Raw genomic sequence first — 19,315 nt, 5'->3', positions numbered from 1 at the left:
CAAACCTGCACGTTATGCACATGTACCCTAGAACTTAAAGTATAATAAAAAATAAATAAATAAATAAATAAATAAAAGTAACTGTTTACCAGCCAAATTCTCAGCCACCAGCTGGCAAAAGTGCACTAAGGATAGACAAGTCTTTGACTTCATGTGTTAACTCTTGTGCAGTCCTTGATAAGCAGCCCCTGCGGGAAAAAAAAAAATCTTCACCCTTATTTAGCTCTAAAGTAAAATAGATTAACATGAAGTGAATCATAGACTTAAACCTGTTAAAATATTGCTGTTCATTTATTCATCAGTCTTAGTATATCATTGGTATATAAAAATACCTTATGTAGTGACATAAATAACTAAATAACTTGTCATATTTGTTGCAAGTATATGCCAGAATGCCATCTGCTTTTTTTTAAATATCCTTTTAGACTTACAGAAATAATAATTTTTGGTTACTAAATCTATTGATTTTCTTCCTTTGAGATGTCTTCTATTACTTTTTTTTTTTTTTTTTTTAAGAGACAGAGTCTTGCTCTGTTATCCAGGCTTGAGTGCACTGGTGCAATCTAACTCACTGCAGCTTCCAACTCCTAGGCTCAAACAATCCTCTTGCCTCAGCCCCCTTCCCAAATGGTTGGGACCATAGGCACAAGCCACTGCACCCAGCTAATTTTTTTTTTTTTTAACTTTTTTTAGAGATAGGGTCTCATTTTGTTGCCCAGGATGGTCTCAAATGCCCTGGCTTCAAGCAGCCCTCCTGCCTCAGTCTTCCAAAGTACTAGGATTAAAGACATGAGCTACCATGCCTGGCCCATTTTATCTGTAGAAAGTCTAAATCCTTCCAGTGAATATTCACTAACATTTTCTTTGAGTTTTTTTTTTAATGCATTTGTTTTTGACGTTTAGCTACTTAATTCATCCTGAATTTGTATGATAATATATATAAGGAGCTTTTTCCCCAAGCTAACCATTTGTTCAGACATCATTGCCTCCTTTATGTGTACTATGTATCTCTGTATGCCATTTTTTTATTTTGCCTGTAGATTTTTGTGTCAAGACAAAGTGTCTTTTTATTATCATTACACAATCGTAAAATATTTTAATTCCTGTTAGGATTAATTTTCTTTCATTTATTTTCTTCTTTTTTTTTTTTTTTTTGAGACGGAGTCTCACTCTGTTGCCCAGACTGGAATGCAGTGGTGCGATCTCAGGTCTCGGCTCACTGCAACCTCCCCATCCCAGGTTCAAGTGATTCTCCTGCCTCAGTCTCCCAAGTAGCTGGGACCACAGGCGTGCATCACCACGCCTGACTAATTTTTGTATTTTTAGTAGAGATGGGGTTTCACCATGTTGACCAGGCTGGTCTTGACCTCCTGACCTCAGGTGATCCTCTGCCTTGGCCTTCCAAAGTGCTAGGATTACAGGCATGAGCCACCGTGTCTGGCCTGTTTCTTTTCTTTAAACAAAAAATATTTTTTTGATCAATTCTCATTTGCTTTTACTCACAGATGAACTGTATAACCTCTTTTCCAGGTTCTAGAAAGAAAGTTCTCCCCAGGATTGTTTTTTTTTGAGGCGGAGTCTCGCTCTGTTGCCCGGGCTGGAGTGCACTGGCGTCATCTCAGCTCACTGCAACCTTCATACCTCAGCCTCTTGAGTATCTGGGATTATAGGCGTGTGCCACCACGCTTGGCTAATTTTTGTATTTTTTAGTAGAGACAGGGTTTTGCTGTGTTGGCCAGGCTAGTCTCGAACTCTTGGCCTCAAGTGATCTGCCTGTCTCAGCCTCCCACAATGCTGGGATTACAGGTGTGAGTTACTGCGCCTGGCCTCCCCAGGATTTTAATCTGAGCAGTTCTTAACTAAGAGGAGGAAATTTTGGTTGGGAAAAAAATACGGTCATTTATATTAGGGCATTTAGGACCATCAAATATGATCTCGGTAGGAAAGAACTGAGAAGAGGATAAAGAAAGTGTTATTTTTAAGTTATGATTGTCCAAATCAGTAGTATCCCTGTTAAAGCGCTTATTTCTTCTCTTTGATTCCTCTTAGGGGTTTTATGATGTTCTTCGAAGGAACTCTCAGCTGGCTAATTCAATCATGCAAACTCTGCTCTCACAGGTAAAATACATTTTTATGGATATATGGAAAACAGATAATCAAGGATTGAGAGACAACTGATGGTTTTTAGACCTTTCAAAATATAAAATAATTCCCAACTAGTACATTGGTACTTTGTGAACATGCTGTGAGTATGTGATGCTGTTCTGGGTTGTCTTTTCTTGGTCACCACTTACCTGTCTGCCATAATACCATCATCTAGCAGTTATCCCTGTGAATTAACAGTCTTTATCCCAAGTCAGAAGGACATTTTGAAGAACCGTTTATATAAGGACTATCAGCAGCTGTATCCATTATGTTATATTTCTGAAAGAAAAAAGAAATCCAAAACAAATATAGCGAAATATTATTTCTTAAATCTGGGTAACAGATACATGGATGTCTTTTACGTTCCTTTCTGCACTTTTCCGTTAACAAGTTTTTAAATTAGAAGATTAAATTCTGGCCGGGCGCGGTGGCTCAGGCCTGTAATCCCAGCACTTTGGGAGGCCAAGACGGGCGGATCACGAGGTCAGGAGATCTAGACCATCCTGACTAACACAGTGAAATCCCGTCTCTACTAAAAAAAATACAAAAAACTAGCCGAGCGAGGTGGCGGGCGCCTGTGGTCCCAGCTACTTGGGAGGCTGAGGCAGGAGAATGGTGTAAACCTGGGAGGCAGAGCTTGCAGTGAGCTGAGATTCGGCCACTGCACTCCAGCCTGGGCGACAGAGCGAGACTCCCTCTCAACAACAACAAAAAAAGAAGATTAAATTCTTCTAATCTTGAAGATTAGAAGAATTCATATAGAGACTCTCTACCAGGAGGGTTCCTCTAGACCCCTAGTCTGTCATTTTGTTTGCTCTCAATGCCATTGCTTTATGATAGTTATGAAGTTTCATTTGAAATTAAGGTCTCAGATGTGTGAAAATATTGGAAGGTCCCATACTATCCATCAAAAGCTTTTCATTTGGCCATGGGCTTGATCCTATATAAAATTTATATTCTATTAGCTATATTGTATCTTTCAAACTGTAATCAACGCATTTACATTGGCATGTTTAACAAAAATAGAAAATTGTGTTTGAAGGCATAGAATAGCATTTTCTGACTCAAGTTAATATGCAGGCCAGTAAAATTCTGCAGACTCTAAAAGTTAAAAGAAAAATAGTAACTCATATTTTTTTGGCTCTCTTATATGCCAAATACTGTTTGAAGTACTTTACATGTATTGTCATGTTTAATCCTTATACAATGAATATTAATAATATCCTTATTTTTAAGATGAGGAACCAAGGTACAGATACCTTTATAAAAACCAGTAATAAGTAATGGTACTGGGATCTTGGACTCAGCCATTCTGACTCTGGATCCTATATTTTTAACCTCCAAGTTAACTGAAAATGTTGATTGAATGCACAAGTTTAGGAATAGAAGGAATTGGAATAGGAAAGATGAACCTAATCAGTACTATATCCAAAGCAAGAGCACAGGATATGCGTGAGCCAAAGCAATAAAAATTTGGCTGCATTGTTCTTTGAACAGTTGGGAAATGTGTCTTAGAAGGCATTAGACATTAAAGATACCTTTCACCTGACAAGTTAGTAAAAAGCATTTATGAGCCAAGATGTCTTTTTCTCCTTACTATACACAGTTAAAACAGTTCTATGAGCCAAAACCTGATCTGCTGCCTCCTTTGAAATTAGAAGCTTGTATTCTGACCCAAGGAGATAAGATCTCTCTACAAGAACCACTGGTGAGACTTTTATTCTTCCTTCAACCATTATTTTTAGTATTAAGGATAGGGTTGAACTTCGCAAAGAGATACCTTTCCCTGTGAAACTCTCTTCCTGGTTCTTCCAATGAATGTTTACTTTTAAGTCTTCCCTGCTTAACATTTCTGAACCCTTATTATTTTGGATCTATTGGTAAGTTATCTCTGTGTTAGCCCTTTACTAAATCAAGGCTTCCATCACTTCCCCCAGAGAATATTTTATTTCATTTATGAATCTTTGATTACATTTACTAAATAAATATGCTTTAGAATGGGGACCTGCTTCATTAGTCTAGAGGACGTATATGATTTAGGCTGAACTAGGATTGGCACTGTTGAACCTTCAAAGGAGCTGGCCTGGTTGACTTTCTGTTCTTATCTAGCCTTAGGACAGCGAAGAGGATAAAAATGGAAACTCCCACCCCACGTAACTTACAACTCATGGCAGAAGAAAGGAGGAAGTCTTTCAGTTGTCATATCTTGCCTTCATTTTTGTGCCTTCTGTGACATGAGATGTTCTCAGCCTAGATCTAAGATGCTGTGTTGGTCTCCTAAAGATTCCCTCAACATAAACCTCTATCTTTAGAATAGCTTCTGGGACTCAAATGAACTAGAGAAGATTTAACTTCACCACCTAGCTCCAGGGTTATTTGTATCAGACCAGAGATAGCACATCTAATGTTGCATTTTGAGGTGTCAGCCACTTAGGCCAATTTTCGGGGGGCAGCATTAGAAAAGGATGCTGCTATTCAGTTTATTTTCCCAGTTTCGTTAATTTAGATGGACTTAATTTGTAACACTAATGAATCATTTTCTTTATCCTTATAGATAAGAATTATTTGCTGGTTATGAACAACTTTATAGGTTATCCATCAACACTCAAGAGTATTTAATTTATTTATTTTCTCCTACAGGATTATCTGCTGTGTTGTATTCAGCATTGTTTGGCCTGGTATAAGAATACAGTGATACCCTTACAGCAGGGAGAGGAGGAGGAGGAGGAGCAAGAGGCATTCTACCAAGACCTAGATGATATATTGGAGTCCATTACTAATAGAATGATTAAGAGTGAGCTGGAAGACTTTGAACTGGTAATTGCTGAGTTTTCAGCTGTATTGAATGATGGAGTTCTTTAGTAGCTTATTAATTTTTATCTTGTGTCTTTTAGGATAAATCAGCAGATTTTTCTCAGAGCACCAGTATTGGCATAAAAAATAATATCTGTGCTTTTCTTGTGATGGGAGTTTGTGAGGTTTTAATAGAATACAATTTCTCCATAAGTAATTTCAGGTAAGGTATTGCTATAACTCCACTTGTAATTTGGTGAATTCTCCATTTTATTTATATATTTTTACTGTAGCAATATTCCAGGCAGTAAACAGACTAAATGAGCACCTAGTCTAAGACTAAACTGTGTTCTTTCCACTAGAGAGCACTGAAGTATATGCTTACCAGGCCTATAAAATGAAAGCCCTCCAGCAGGGTTTCACTTGCTCAGAATTTCCCAGACCCTGAATTCAAGAACTCCTAATTTTAACATGGAAATTTTGATTGGTGGTAGTATTGGACTTTACTGCTCTGCAGGGACTGGTATAAATAAGGGAGGGGAGGCCAGGCGCAGTGGCTCACGCCTGTAATCCCGGAACTTTGGGAGGCCAAGGTGGGTGGATCATTTGAGATCAGGAGTTCAAGACCAGCCTGGCCAACATGGTGAGACCCCGTCTCTACTAATAATGTAAAAATTAGCTGGGTGGTAGTGGTGGGGACCTGTAGTCCCAGCTACTCAGGACGCTGAGGCAGGAGAATCACTTGAGCCTGGGAGGCAGAGGTTGCGGTAAGCCGAGGTCATACCAGGGGAAACAAAACCAGATAGATTGCTATGACCTGGGAGTATTATATTAACGAAGTTCTATTCATTTATAATGTTTTGTCTAAAATATATTTAAAGAAGCATTGTGATTTATTTATTATCATATGTAAAAGTAAACCACAATATTCTGATGTTTGTCCTTAGCGGTCTCTTTTTTGTTTTTTACAGTAAGAACAAATTTGAGGACATTCTGAGCTTATTTATGTGTTACAAAAAGCTCTCTGACATCCTTAATGAAAAAGCTGGTAAAGCCAAAACTAAAATGGCCAACAAGACAAATGATAGTCTTTTGTCCATGAAATTCGTGTCCGGTCTTCTCACTGTTCTTTTCAGGTAAGGTTCTGCTAGAGTGCTTAAAGACAGCCACTCCCCGAGGATCGTATGCCTACCTAGGCTCACTTGTTTCTCCTCGTTTGGATTATTTACAGTAAGAATTAAGTCAGGAGGTTTTAATTTTCTTGAAATGAATGCTGGACAATCCTAGGTAGGTACTTTAAATAGGTACCTTGAATTATTAAAGGATAAATGAGGAACAGTGGACTAATAAATGAAAAGATAGGGATGAATTCCAACAGGGTGTTTTAAGAAAGTCTGTATAAGTGGCTTGTGCAAGATAACAGATTGAAAAAGGTAGGGGGCACCAGGCCTGGTGTCTCACTCCTGTAATTCCAGTACTTTGGTAGACTGAGGCGGGTGGATCACCTGAGGTCAAAAGTTCAAGACCAGCCATGACCAATATGGTGAGACCTCATCTCTACTAAAAATACAAAATTAGCCGGGCATGGTGGTACGCACCTGTAATCCCAGCTACTTGGGAGGCTGAGGCAGGAGAATCACTTGAACCTGGGAGGCAGAGGTTGCAGTGAGCTGAGATCATGCCATTGTACTCTAGCCTGGGCAACAAGACAAAACTCTGTCTCTAAATAAATAAATAAATAGACAGATAGGTGGGGAGTGACTGAATTAAAAATACAAAGGGACAAAAAAAGAAACTAAGACTGACATTTAAATTTTATCAAAGTAAAGGATTTTGGGATGGGGAGAAAATGAGGAACCACTAAGAATAACAATTATAAAAGGGCAGCCATAGCAGTGACTATAGCTTGGGCCGCCTAGAGAGTCTGCCAGTCGGAGCTTACTGGCAAGCTGTTGGGTGCTGCTGTTCTGAACAATTTCTAGACAGCTTAATTCCATATACCAATAGCAGTAAGGGAATCTCTCTTGTTCTCTCTCTCTCTCTCTTTAGGGATAGTATCCAAAGCCACCAAGAAAGCCTTTCTGTTCTCAGGTCCAGCAGTGAGTTTATGCGCTATGCAGTGAACATAGCTCTGCAGAAAGTACAGCAGCTAAAGGAAACGGGGCATGTGAGTGGCCCTGATGGCCAAAACCCAGACAAGATCTTTCAGAACCTCTGTGACATAACTCGGTAAGCCACTCCCACCCCTTAGAAACTTACTCCACCTGGCTGTGGTGTCTTTAAGAGAACAAACTGGGAACAGAGGATGAAGGTAATTTGAGGTTACACATATTTTAAGAGTGAAAGAATATAAAAAATTAGCCAGGCGTCATGGCAGATGCCTGTAATCCCAGCTACTCAGGAGGCTGAGGCAGGAGAATTGCTTGAACTGGGAGGTGGAGGCCTCAGTGAGCTGAGTTCATATCACTGCACTCTAGCCTGGGTGACAGAGCAAGACTCTCAAAAAAAAAAAAAAAAAAGCTAGGCACAGCAGCTCACGCCTATAATCCCAGCACTTTCGGAGGCTAAGGCGGGTAGATTACCTCAGGTCAGGAATTCGAGACCAGCCTGACCAACATGGGGAAAGCCTGTCTCTACTAAATATACAAAAATTAGCTGGGCTTGGTGGTGCATGCCTGTAATCCCAGCTACTCGGGAGGCTGAGGCAGGAGAATTGCTTGAACCAGGGAGGTGGAGGTTGCAGTGAGCCTAGATTACACCATTGCACTCCAGCCTGGGCGACAAGAGCAAAACTCCGTCTCAAAAGAGTGAAAAAAAGTGCAGTCATTGACATAGGGTCTTTTTTCTAGTCCTGCCTTCCCCTGGCGCACCCCTCCTTTTGTTTCTTTTTTGTTGTTTTTTTGGGGGTTTTTTTGAGAGTCTCACTCTGTTGCCCAGGATGGAATGCTATGGTGCAATCTTAGCTCACGGCAACCACTTTCTCCCAGGTTCAAACAGTCATTCCACCGCAGCTTTCTGAATAGCTGGGACTACAGGTGCATGCCACCATGCCCAACTACTTTTTAATTTTTAATTTTAATTTATTTTATTTACTACTTTTTTTTTTTTTTTTGGAGACAGGTCTTGCTCTGTCACCCAGGCTGAAGTGCAGTGGTGTGATCTTGCTTACTGCAACCTCTGCCTCCCCGGTTCAAGTGATCGTCCTGCCTCAATCTCCCAAGTAGCTGGGATTACAGGGATGCGCCACCATGCCCTGCTAATTTTTGTATTTTTAGTAGAGACGGGGTTTCGCCATGTTGGCCAGGCTGGTCTCAAACTCCTGACCTCAAGGGATCCACCCACCCCGGCCTCCCAAAGTGTTGGGTTTACAGGTGTGAGCCACTGCACCCAACCCTTATTTTTTTTTTAATTTTCTGTAGAGATAGGATTTCACCATGTTGCCCAGACTGGTCTTGAACTCCTGGGCTCAAGTGATACACCCATGTCCGCCTCCCAAAGTGCGGGGATTACAGGCCTGAGCCTCTGTGGCCTTTGTTTTTTGTTTGTTTATTTGTTTGTTTTCCATTTAAAGAGATAGGGTTTGCTGTGTTGCCCAGGCTGGCCTTGAACTCTTGGGTTCACCAGGGCTTCTAGTCTTGCTTTGATACGGATTGTTAGTCACATATAAAATGTTATGCTATTATTGGGGCAAAAAAGAGGGATACTACATAATGGTTAAGTGATTCAAAATACTTAAAGCAAAAACTGATGGAACTGAAGGAAAAATAGACAAATCCTTAATTAATGTAATCAGCCTTCTCTCTGTAGTCAAAAAACAGAAAACAACAACAACAACAAAAAACAGTAGATAGAAAATCTACTGGAAGGAAGTAGAAGAAGTGAACAACACTGTCACCCAGCTTGATTTAATTGACACTTAAAAGAACACTGTGCAGCAGCTTCAAAATACACATTCTTTTTATGTGCACATGGTGTATTCACCAAGATGAACCATATTTTGGGCCATAAAAACTGAGCAAATTTCTACTAAAAAGTAGAAATTCTGTGACCACAACAGAATAAAAGAAGAAAGCAGTAACAGAAAGATATCTAGATAATCCCCATATATTGGAAATTAAATGTATTTTTAAATAGCCCATAATCAAAAAGTCATAAGGGAAATTAGAAAACATCTTGCATAGAATGGAAACAAACAGACAACATGTCAAAACATATGATCCAGCCGAAGCACTATTGAGGAAATTAAAGCAGTTAGTGATTTAAAAATCTTAAATCTCCCATATAAACTTCCATATTAAGAAAATAGAAAAAGAAGAGCAAATTATAATGAAAGTAATCAGAAGGAAGGAAATAGACAAAAGCACAACTATGAAGAAGCAGAAAATTAAAATAGAAAACAGAAAAAGAAAGTTGGTTCTGTGAGAAGATCAATAAATTTAATGAACTTTAGCCAGACTAATCAGAAAAAGAGAAGACACATTACAAATAGCAGAATTGAGGAAGAGGGGACATCACTACTGATCCTACAGATGCTAAAAAATGGATAACAGAATATTAACAATTTTATGCCAGTAAACTTTAATGGACAGATTTCTTGAAAGCTCATTCAACAAAAAATAGGCAACCTGGCCGGACGTGGTAGCTCACATCTGTAATCCCAGCACTTTTGGGAGGCTAAGGCAGGTGGACCACCTGAGGTCAGCAGTTCAAGACCAGCCTGACCAACAAGGTGAAACCCCAACTCTACTAAAAAAAATACAAAAATTAGCCAGATGTGGTGGCATGCACTTGTAGTCCCAGCTACTCGGGAAGCTGAGGCAGGAAGACCGCTTGAATCCAGGAGGTGTGAGTTTGCAGTGAGCTGAGATCACCTGACAGCACTCCAACCTGGGTGACAGAGTGAGACTCTGTCTCAAAAAAAAAAAAAAAAAAAACCTGAGTAATCATATTTCTATTCAAAGAAATTGAATATGTGGTTCAAACTCTTTTCACAAAACTTTAGATCTAGGTCTATTCAGTGATAAATTCATCCAAACATTTAAGGGAGAAGTGATGTAAATTCTGTGCAAATTCTAGAAAATAGGAGAGAACATATTCCACCTCATTTAATTAATGAGGTCAGCATTACCCTGATACCAAACCAGACCCAGACCATTGCAAGAAAACTGCATAGCAATATCCCTCATGAATATAGAGTCTGCTGTGTTAAAGGCAGACTCAGAAGGCTGTATACTGAATGATAACCATTTCTGTATGATGTTTTGTAGAAAGTAAAACCATAGGGACAGAAATTAGATCAGTAGTTGCTTGGAAATGGGAGGAGAGCATTGACTATCAGTGAGCACAAGGGAACTTTTAGAGTGATAGAAATACCTTGATTGTGGGGAGATTACACAACCCTATAAGTTTTTTTTAAAATTCTAGAACTGTTCACCTACAGGGTATGAATTTTACTGTATGTAATTTTTATCTTGGTGAACCTGTCTTTAAAAACAAAACCACTTTACCCTGCTTCAGAGTCTTGCTATGGAGATATACTTCAATTCCTACTTCAGTGGAAGAGTCGGGAAAGAAAGAGAAAGGAAAGAGCATCTCACTGCTGTGCTTGGAGGGTTTACAGAAAATATTCAGTGCTGTGCAACAGTTCTATCAGCCCAAGATTCAGCAGTTTCTCAGAGCTCTGGGTGAGCATTGCAGTATCAATAAATTGACTTGATTTAAGTTTCTCCTTAACTCAACCCCTTAATTCCATTTGTTAATCTACCAGAAGACACTTGAGAACAGTCCTAATGTTGCTAAGGAGTGACATCTAGTGGATTCAGGATTGGCACCTACTGGATTACATTCAACCACAAAGAGTGACTGGAAAATGGAATATAGTATTAAGAAATCACAAAATTTTAGAAATAAATTTAACTCTGTCTTTAGACTTTTTTTGGCTTTCAAAAATTTTAGCTATTAAAAGGCCAAGAAGCATGAGTTTATATCAAAGAAGATAGAGTTTCTTTTCCATTCATAGATGTCACAGATAAGGAAGGAGAAGAGAGAGAAGACGCAGACGTCAGTGTCACTCAGAGAACAGCATTCCAGATCCGGCAATTTCAGGTGAGAAGCCTTGCGAAGCTGCTGTACCAGCCTGATGGGCTTTGCAAAGGAACTGTTAGCAGGGGCAGCTGGTAAGAATGGGCAGACAATGACCAAGTAGAAGAATTTTTTCTGGGTCATCCAAGCCACAGGACATAGCTCTCAAAATGGAAGATAATGTAGTTAAAAGGACCCTAGTGAGGATTTGTATTTAGCCACCCAACCTGCAGTACTCATTACCTCTAAGGACCACTGTTTGAGTTGATGTAAACAGAAAGGAGTCTTCGAGGTATAGAGTCTGTTTTTGTTTTTGAGTCTGTGGTATAATTTGGCTTGGTCTGACAGACTCCGTAAAGACTGGACAATATAGCTTGTTAGTTTCTAACCAATAGTTGTCAAAATATCAGGATGTTCTATCACAGGACTTTTTTATTTAACAAGTAATTTTGAAGTTCCTACCATATGCCAGAAACAGTTCTAGGTGCTGGGGATATAGCAGGGAACAAAAGAGACAAAATATTCCTATCCTTATGGAGCTTACATTATAGTAGAAAGACACTGACAAATAATCAAATACATAGTTATTTCAGGTAACAGGGAAGGTATATAAGGAATGCTGGGTTTGGTGCCTGGTCTAAGCCTGAGATCAATGGATAGGCTCCAGGGAGCTGTGAGCCACCAGAAATTGGGTACATAGTTCCTTATCTACATTTAGCGTGGGGTTGGAACAGAAAGAGCCAGTTTTCAGGAGAATTCTCAGAGAGGTTTATGGTCAAAAACAGCTTAGGAAACTACTGCTCAGTTCAGGATTATTTTCAGATTTTATCCTCTTAGAATTTTGGTAGCTTTGAATTCTTTGTTTCCTAGTCTTAGGAGTCTCTGACTAGATGCCTCTTCTTCCTGATAGGAATGTGTCTGCTAACCTTGCTTGCTGTGTGTGCCTTCCTTTCTCAGAGGTCCTTGTTGAATTTACTTAGCAGCCAAGAGGAAGATTTTAATAGCAAAGAAGCCCTCCTGCTAGTCACTGTTCTTACCAGTTTGTCCAAGCTACTGGAGCCCTCATCTCCTCAGGTACTAGTACCACTCACTTAATCCCATTTAGCATTCCTCAGAAGGCAAGGATTATTGCATCATAAAAGTGTATATCTAAATGTCCTCTTGAAGTTGAACTTATTTTACATAATATGTTAAATTATACACCTGAGTTAATATAAGACCTGTAAGATATATTCTTTCCTACGTAATGTGTCTACCACAACATACTTATATGCAGCCATACAGGGCAAGAACATACTGCTTTTGTTTTGTTTGTTCCGGGTAGAGTGAAACACCACGGAAAGAATCCTGTGTGATCTTTGGTGCCTTCAACCTTCTTAAACCTGTGTTCTTTGCCACTCTTGATGTTTCCCCTTTTCTAAGAAGAAAGTTTGTTAATTATGAAGAAGGCAGTTGACATTCAGCAGCTGACTTTCTCAGCACAATTACCTGTTACTGACTTTGGAGGAAATTCAACCAAAGATGATTAATTCAGAAAGTGTAACTACATCCCCAAAGCAGAAACACCTCTGCAGAGATAGGTTGTATGTATATATGTGTAAGTGTGCACACATAGATGTAGAGCTGTGCACCCACATGAGCATTCACACACACAAGAATAAGAGAAGGACCGCGTGTTGGGGGTCTGTTCCATTCAGGAGTAATTTTCCTGTAGAATGATAGAGTACCTACCGGAGCCCAGGACTGTGTGCTCCTACCACATCTACTTCCTGGGCTTGAGAAAGACAATGAAGCCCTGCAGTATACTCCTCTTTATGTGAGCCCTTGCCTCAGAAGACTTGTAGCCTGGGAGTATGAAGGTGTTTGGCACTAGAAAGCAGAGCTGTTTCCTGTCGTCCTACTTCCAGGTTTGCCCAAAGAAAGTCCCTTTTGTTACTTCATCCCAGTTCCAAACAGCTCACCCCCACTTTGCTTTTAGCATCATTCTTTCATACTGCTGTTTTTGCTGCAAAGAGTAAAGGACTGGGAAGGAAATAGATAACTGGGGCAGGGGGAAATTTGAGAGAAAATAAATGGATTTAGAAAGGCTAAAATTTATAGGAAAATTAAAAAATGTTTCTTTCTTAAACTTTAAACTTTTAGATTTTTAAACGTTTTACCACCTACCCCTTCTCCCTTAACTTCAGGTAGTCTCTTTAAATTTTTTTTTTTTTTTTTAGATGGAGTCTTGCTCTGTTGCCCAGGCTGGAGTGCAGTGGCGCAGTCTCGGCTCACTGCAAGCTCCGCCTCCTGGGTTCACACCATTCTCCTGCCTCAGCCTCCCGAGTAGCTGGGACTACAGGTGCCCGCCACCACGCCTGGCTAATTGTTTATATTTTTAGTAGAGACGGGGTTTCACCGTGTTAGCCAGGATGATCTCGATCTGCTGACCTCGTGATCCACCTGCCTTGGCCTCCCAAAGTGCTGGGATTACAGGCGTGAGCCACCGTGCCTGGCCAAAAATTTATCAATTTAATTTTGAATGGGTAATAAAGTCCTGTGATTTGAAAACCAGAGATTATCAAGAGATTTATGGTAAATGGTCTCCCCCACCCATGTCCTCCATCTGTTTAGTTCCTCCTCTCCCCAATAAGTAAACACTTTTAGTTTTTTGTGTCCTTCAACTTCTTTATTCCTCTCCAAGTAAATACAGAGTTTTATTCCCAATCCTACCCCTCTTCACAGGAAAACTTGTTCTGCATCCTGCTTATTTCATTGAACATAGTATTCTGAAGATCTTGATCTTTTAATATCAGTTTGTAGAGAGCTTTCAGTTAGCCTCTTAATTTACCTTTTTTCTCAACAGATCAAAACTGCATTCTTGTTAGTCATTTACACTTAAGTATAACCGCATTTCAGTGCCTTTGTAGCTGAAAGAACTGCTGAAGCAGAAAGGTGACTGTGTGTCTGGTGATGCAGACCCTTGCTATCTAAAGACCTTAAGTCTCCTTCACTTAGCTAAGAAAATTCTGTCTGGTTTCTTGCCTCTTTTATTTCTCTTTTTTCTGCCCTTCTCTCTTCTAACCTCCTTTGTTCTTTTGCCTTCTAAATGCGAATTCTACTGTTCTTATAGCCAGGATTTATCTTTCCCACACCTTTCTGATAACCTAATATTCTCAAGTGGAGAGTCTGGGGGCACGGGAAGGAAAAGAGGGTGCTTTAGCCCTAGACCACTATGGTAGAAGCAGAGGAAGTTCAGGTGTAAGGACCCCAAAACTTTTAGCCCTCAATAAGGACATAGACATTGAGAATTAAATTATATATTATTCTCATAATTCTTAGAATTTTGGACTTATTTTTATGCCCTTCATCATATATCACCACTTGAGATCTAAGAACATATTTTAGCAGCTGATTTGCTTAGACATGGAAAGGTCTAGAACTCTTCTGACAACACCTAGGTCTATCTCTGGCATGTTTCTTTAATATCTGAATGATCTCTAATTTAGTTTGTGCAGATGTTATCCTGGACATCAAAGATTTGCAAGGAAAACAGCCGGGGTAAGTTTCCTGCCATGTTTTCCTAAAGGCTTTACATAAAATCACTATCCTCCGATGGCATTTGGAAAAGAAAAGGTATTCCCCATTCATTACACATTCACCAGAGTGGTCAAAATGAAACAGACACCTAATACCAAGTCTAAGTGTTGGCAAGAATGTAGAGTAGTTGGGCCTTTCATTCACTGGGGGTGGAGGTATAAATTGGTATAACCACTCTGGAAAGCTGTTCAGCAATATCTACTAAAATTAAACATATGCCCACGACTCAACAATTCCAGTCACAACAGAAAAATATGGAAGAGTCCTCTTAGCAGCACTATTTTAATAGGTAAAAACAAACCTAAGTGTTCATCAGCAGTAGAAAGGATAAAAGAATTATGATATATTCACACAGTGGAATCCTATACAGCAAATGAGCATGAACAAACTACATGTGCACACAACTTGGAGAGGATCTCACAAACGTACTGTAAGACAAAAGAAGCCAGACAGAAAAAAAAGGGTACTTACTGTAGAATTCCATTTAGATGAAGTTCAAAGTTAGACAAAATTCATCTGAGATGTTAGAAGTCAGGATAGCAGTTTCCTTGGTGGGGCAAGTTAGGAGGGAGTCCCTAGAATACTCATAATGTACTTGATCTGGATGCGAGTTACACAGTAATCATGACTAATGATGGGAAATGTCTGCTTTCTTTGGGCACATGGATAAAGAGGCATCATTGCAGACTAACTTCTTGGCTGTAGTATGTGTAACACTGGGATGTTGTGCCTGGGACATGACAAGTTACTTCCTGTTCTGGTTAGGCATTCCACCCCACATACCCTGTACACATACCTGAGGGACCTGACTGGGTTATAACTTACCTTTTTTTTTTTTTCTTTCTTTCTTTCTTTCTTTTTTTTTTTTTTGAGACAGAGTTTTGCTCTTGTTGCCCAGGCTAGAATGCAATGGCACAATCTTGGCTCACCACAGCCTCCGCCTCCTGGGTTCAAGCAATTCTCCTGCCTCAGCCTCCCCAGTAGCTGGGATTACAGGCATGCACCACCACGCCCAGCTAATTTTGTATTTTTAGTAGAGATAGGGTGTCTCCATGTTGGTCAGGCTGGTGTCGAACTCCTGACCTCGGGTGATCCACCTGCCTTGGCCTCCCAAAGTGCTGGGATAACAGGCGTGAGCCACCACACCTGGCCATAACACCTTTTAATTTGCTTTTCTTCCTATTCCTAGAGGATGCCTTGTTTTGCAAGAGCTTGATGAACTTGCTCTTCAGCCTGCATGTTTTGTATAAGAGTCCTGTCATTCTGCTGCGTGACTTGTCCCAGGATATCCATGGGCATCTGGGAGATATAGACCAGGTACTATAATGAGCCTTCAGTACAATACCCTGTGTGGGGATGGGGGTCAAGGGAACAACCTGACTGTCATTACGTCTCACCTCTCTTTTTTTCCCCAGGATGTAGAGGTGGAGAAAACAAACCACTTTGCAATAGTGAATTTGAGAACGGCTGCCCCCACTGTCTGTGTAAGTGTTGTACCTGAGCCATGGAGAATAGCTTTGTTATTCTTTCCATTCTACTCCATGTGAAGTGACTTGTGTCCTATAGTGGCTTGTGTCCTGAGACCTGTAACCCACCTGTAGGTGGCAAGGTGACCACAGTTATTATATTACCCCGACAGCTGTGTGTAGTGAATCACACCAGGCATTCTTTTCTTTCAGTTACTTGTTCTGAGTCAGGCCGAGAAGGTTCTAGAAGAAGTGGACTGGCTAATCACCAAGCTTAAGGGACAAGTGAGCCAAGAAACCATATCAGGTAAGATAAGTTCAACTGGGATTCCAGGAATTGACATGAGCAAGGTCAAAATTCATACTGGGCTAGTGCATAAAAATGGAGCCCCTGAGCTAAATTTCCTATTTGCTTTTAAGCTAGATTTTTTCCTATGTGATGAAAGAAGTAGAAGATCGTATGTCTTATCACAGTACAATTATTAATTCACTCTGCATACTGAATGTTCATTTTTCCATAAAGACTTTTTAGTTAGTAGTAATCAATTTCTAAATCTCCTTTACTCTTAACTAGAAAATGAAGTTGGGTTTGAATGTGCCAATTTTATTTCTCTTTAGAAGAGGCCTCTTCTCAGGCAACTCTGCCAAATCAGCCTGTCGAGAAAGCCATCGTCATGCAACTGGGAACTCTGCTTACATTTTTCCATGAGCTGGTGCAGACAGCTCTGCCATCAGGCAGCTGTGTGGACACCTTGTTAAAGGACTTGTGCAAAATGTACACCACACTTACAGCACTTGTCAGATATGTGAGTATTTGAGACAAGCAGATTCACCCCTACCATTCTACCCCAGTGAGCCAGGAGATGAGGCTGGGGCAGCAGCCCACTGCTGCAGAATGTCCCTAAACAAGGGAGCGTTTGCCTCCATCTTGGCAGGTCATGGTTTCATTTTAGTTTGGTCAGTACGTGGCAGGCATCTCCACAGGCCAGGGAAAAAGAGTTTATAATTCTGATCTGCTTTTGGGCCAGACATGGTGGTTCATGCCTGTAATCCTAGCACTTTGAGAGGCTGAGGTGGGTGGATCACCTGAGGTCAGGAGTTCAAGACCAGCCTGGCCAACATAGTGAAACCCCGTCTCTACTAAAAATACAAAAATTAGCCGGGCGTGGTGGCGGGCACCTGTAATCCCAGCTACTCAGGACGTTAAGGCAGGAGAATCACTTGAACCCGGGAGGTGGAGGTTGCAGTGAGCTGAGATCGTGCCACTGCACTCCAGCCTTGGCAACAGAGTGAGACCCCATCTCAAAAAAAAGTAAAAAAATAAAATAAAAATCTGCTTTTGGAGGCCTTTAATTCCTTGGCATGTATGTGGCACCTGATTGAGAATGAATGCCTCTTTTAAATACCTTCTAAGGTTTAAGCTAAACTATAACTATCCTAGAATTAAATCTGAGCCCATAATGCATAGAAATTATACCACTTCTAACCAGTCTGGACACTAAAGAGATGTTTATTCCTTTTTTCATTTCTTTAACATGTAAGTGTTAAATGCCTTATAGATCAAGTATTAAGGTGAGGAAGACAATTATTTTTTATAAAAATACAAAGCATACCCTGCCCTTACTGTTTATGTTTCTAGCAACAATCCATATTAAACACTTAGAAAGGCACAGATAACCCAAGAAAGATGTGGATCACCCTGCATCACAGCAGTGTGGCTCTCTCAGAATGTGCAGCTCTAGCTACAGGTGGCTAAGCTGCTATAGTGGAAATACTGAGAGCCTCTTCTCTTTGTTGGCATCTTTAAAAGGAAAAACAGCAAAGTTGTTGGTTTTTTACATACAGTCCCTGTTGATACAGGGACTATCAACCTGAGGAATTTTTAAAGAAATGAGCAAGTCAGAAACAAACCCTTCATTACCTATTATCTGGGAAGCTTAGGAGCTTTGGAGGAGAGGAATAAGGAAGCATTGTGTCTTGCCTTCTCTGTGAATTTTTCTTTTCCCTTTTCAGTCAGAATGATGAGTCACACTCCATAAACTCACTACAGCAGTCACTTGTAGTTTCATAGGATAGTCTGCTAAATCTAGAATCTTTTTTTATTAGTATCTCCAGGTGTGTCAGAGCTCTGGAGGAATTCCAAAAAATATGGAAAAGCTGGTAAGTTGAGAATGCCTTTCCTAGGAATGGGGGAAGCACTTTTATTGCTGGTTACATTGGTTTCCTTTTCCCTTGTTGCAGGTGAAGCTGTCTGGTTCTCATCTGACCCCCCTGTGTTATTCTTTCATTTCTTATGTACAAGTAAGTGATTCAGAGGTAGTACCCAATAGGTCTTCAAGAAAGGATTTCTTACATGCCCAGGGGACTATTGATCTTCTGAACTGAGCATATATAAACTTTTTCCCCTGCTTACCACAAGCTGGAGGCACCCATCAGAGATCAAGCCAGGGCTTGAGGGCTTTGGAGCAAGAAGATGTTTATTTATGTAAAGAAAACTGTTTCACTTAATTTGGAGAAAGGAAGCATATATGTTTGCATTTGGAGCAAGGATGGAACAAGCATGCTTGGGCTCATGGACTTGGTTTATTCCTGGGTGACTGAAAGTCCATGCCATGACATCCTCTGGGAGTGTGAGCAGAGTAGCAGCAAGCACATGAAGAAGGGCTGTGAGGAGATGGCAGTGCAGTGAGGGCACTTTCAGGGAAGTGGAAGGACGTGGGCTTTGTAGGTGTCATTTGGTCCTAAATACCATCAGATTCCGGCAGTACTTGAATCTCCTTTACTGTTTGCTTAAACCAGAGTTTTTTAACCTCACCACTATTGACATGTTGGGCTAGATAATTTTTTGTTGTGGGACCTGTTCTGTGCATTTTGGGATGTTGAGCGGCATCCCTGGCCTCTACCTACCAGATGCCAATAGCAGCCCCCTAGTTGTAACAGCCAAAAATGTCTCCAGAAATTGCCAGTTGTCCTTAAGGGACAGAATCACCCCTGGCTGGAAAGAGGAAGAAACGAGAGATCTACTATCTCCTAAAGCCACTTAGTCATGCAGTAAATGTATCACAGGGCTGTTACTGATCTTTGAGGAATCAAAGAGAATGGGTCCACTAAGTGTCAATCTCAACCAAGATTCTAGAACCAATTATTATTTATTTATTTATTTATTTTGAGATGGAGTCTCGCTCTGTCGCCCAGGCTGGAGTGCAGTGGCCGGATCTCAGCTCACTGCAAGCTCCGCCTCCCGGGTTTAC

General features: G+C 40.5%; 1 protein-coding gene across 3 annotated transcripts in view; it reads left to right on the top strand.

Annotated features, from left to right (window-relative positions):
* The window catches only part of FANCI (Fanconi anemia, complementation group I), an 85,034-nt gene that overhangs the window by 56,781 nt on the left and 8,938 nt on the right, over positions 1–19,315 (top strand). For 2 of the 3 annotated variants that reach the window (XM_011948314.1, XM_011948313.1), the window contains exons 19-34: positions 2,050–2,118; positions 3,752–3,853; positions 4,786–4,962; positions 5,040–5,161; positions 5,910–6,074; positions 6,988–7,167; positions 10,456–10,622; positions 10,958–11,043; positions 11,977–12,093; positions 14,508–14,559; positions 15,788–15,915; positions 16,014–16,082; positions 16,278–16,371; positions 16,683–16,870; positions 18,171–18,224; positions 18,306–18,365. In XM_011948314.1, coding sequence (XP_011803704.1) covers positions 2,050–2,118; positions 3,752–3,853; positions 4,786–4,962; positions 5,040–5,161; positions 5,910–6,074; positions 6,988–7,167; positions 10,456–10,622; positions 10,958–11,043; positions 11,977–12,093; positions 14,508–14,559; positions 15,788–15,915; positions 16,014–16,082; positions 16,278–16,371; positions 16,683–16,870; positions 18,171–18,224; positions 18,306–18,365 — 1,830 coding nt within the window. The remainder of the gene's footprint in view (positions 1–2,049; positions 2,119–3,751; positions 3,854–4,785; positions 4,963–5,039; positions 5,162–5,909; positions 6,075–6,987; positions 7,168–10,455; positions 10,623–10,957; positions 11,044–11,976; positions 12,094–14,507; positions 14,560–15,787; positions 15,916–16,013; positions 16,083–16,277; positions 16,372–16,682; positions 16,871–18,170; positions 18,225–18,305; positions 18,366–19,315) is intronic. The other variant, XM_011948315.1, reaches the window with a different exon arrangement.

Source organism: Colobus angolensis, unplaced genomic scaffold, assembly GCF_000951035.1.
Source record: "Colobus angolensis palliatus isolate OR3802 unplaced genomic scaffold, Cang.pa_1.0 Scaffold278, whole genome shotgun sequence".
NCBI lineage: Eukaryota > Metazoa > Chordata > Mammalia > Primates > Cercopithecidae > Colobus > Colobus angolensis.
Note: the sequence above shows the minus strand (reverse complement) of the source record. Positions and strands in the feature narration are given on the sequence as shown.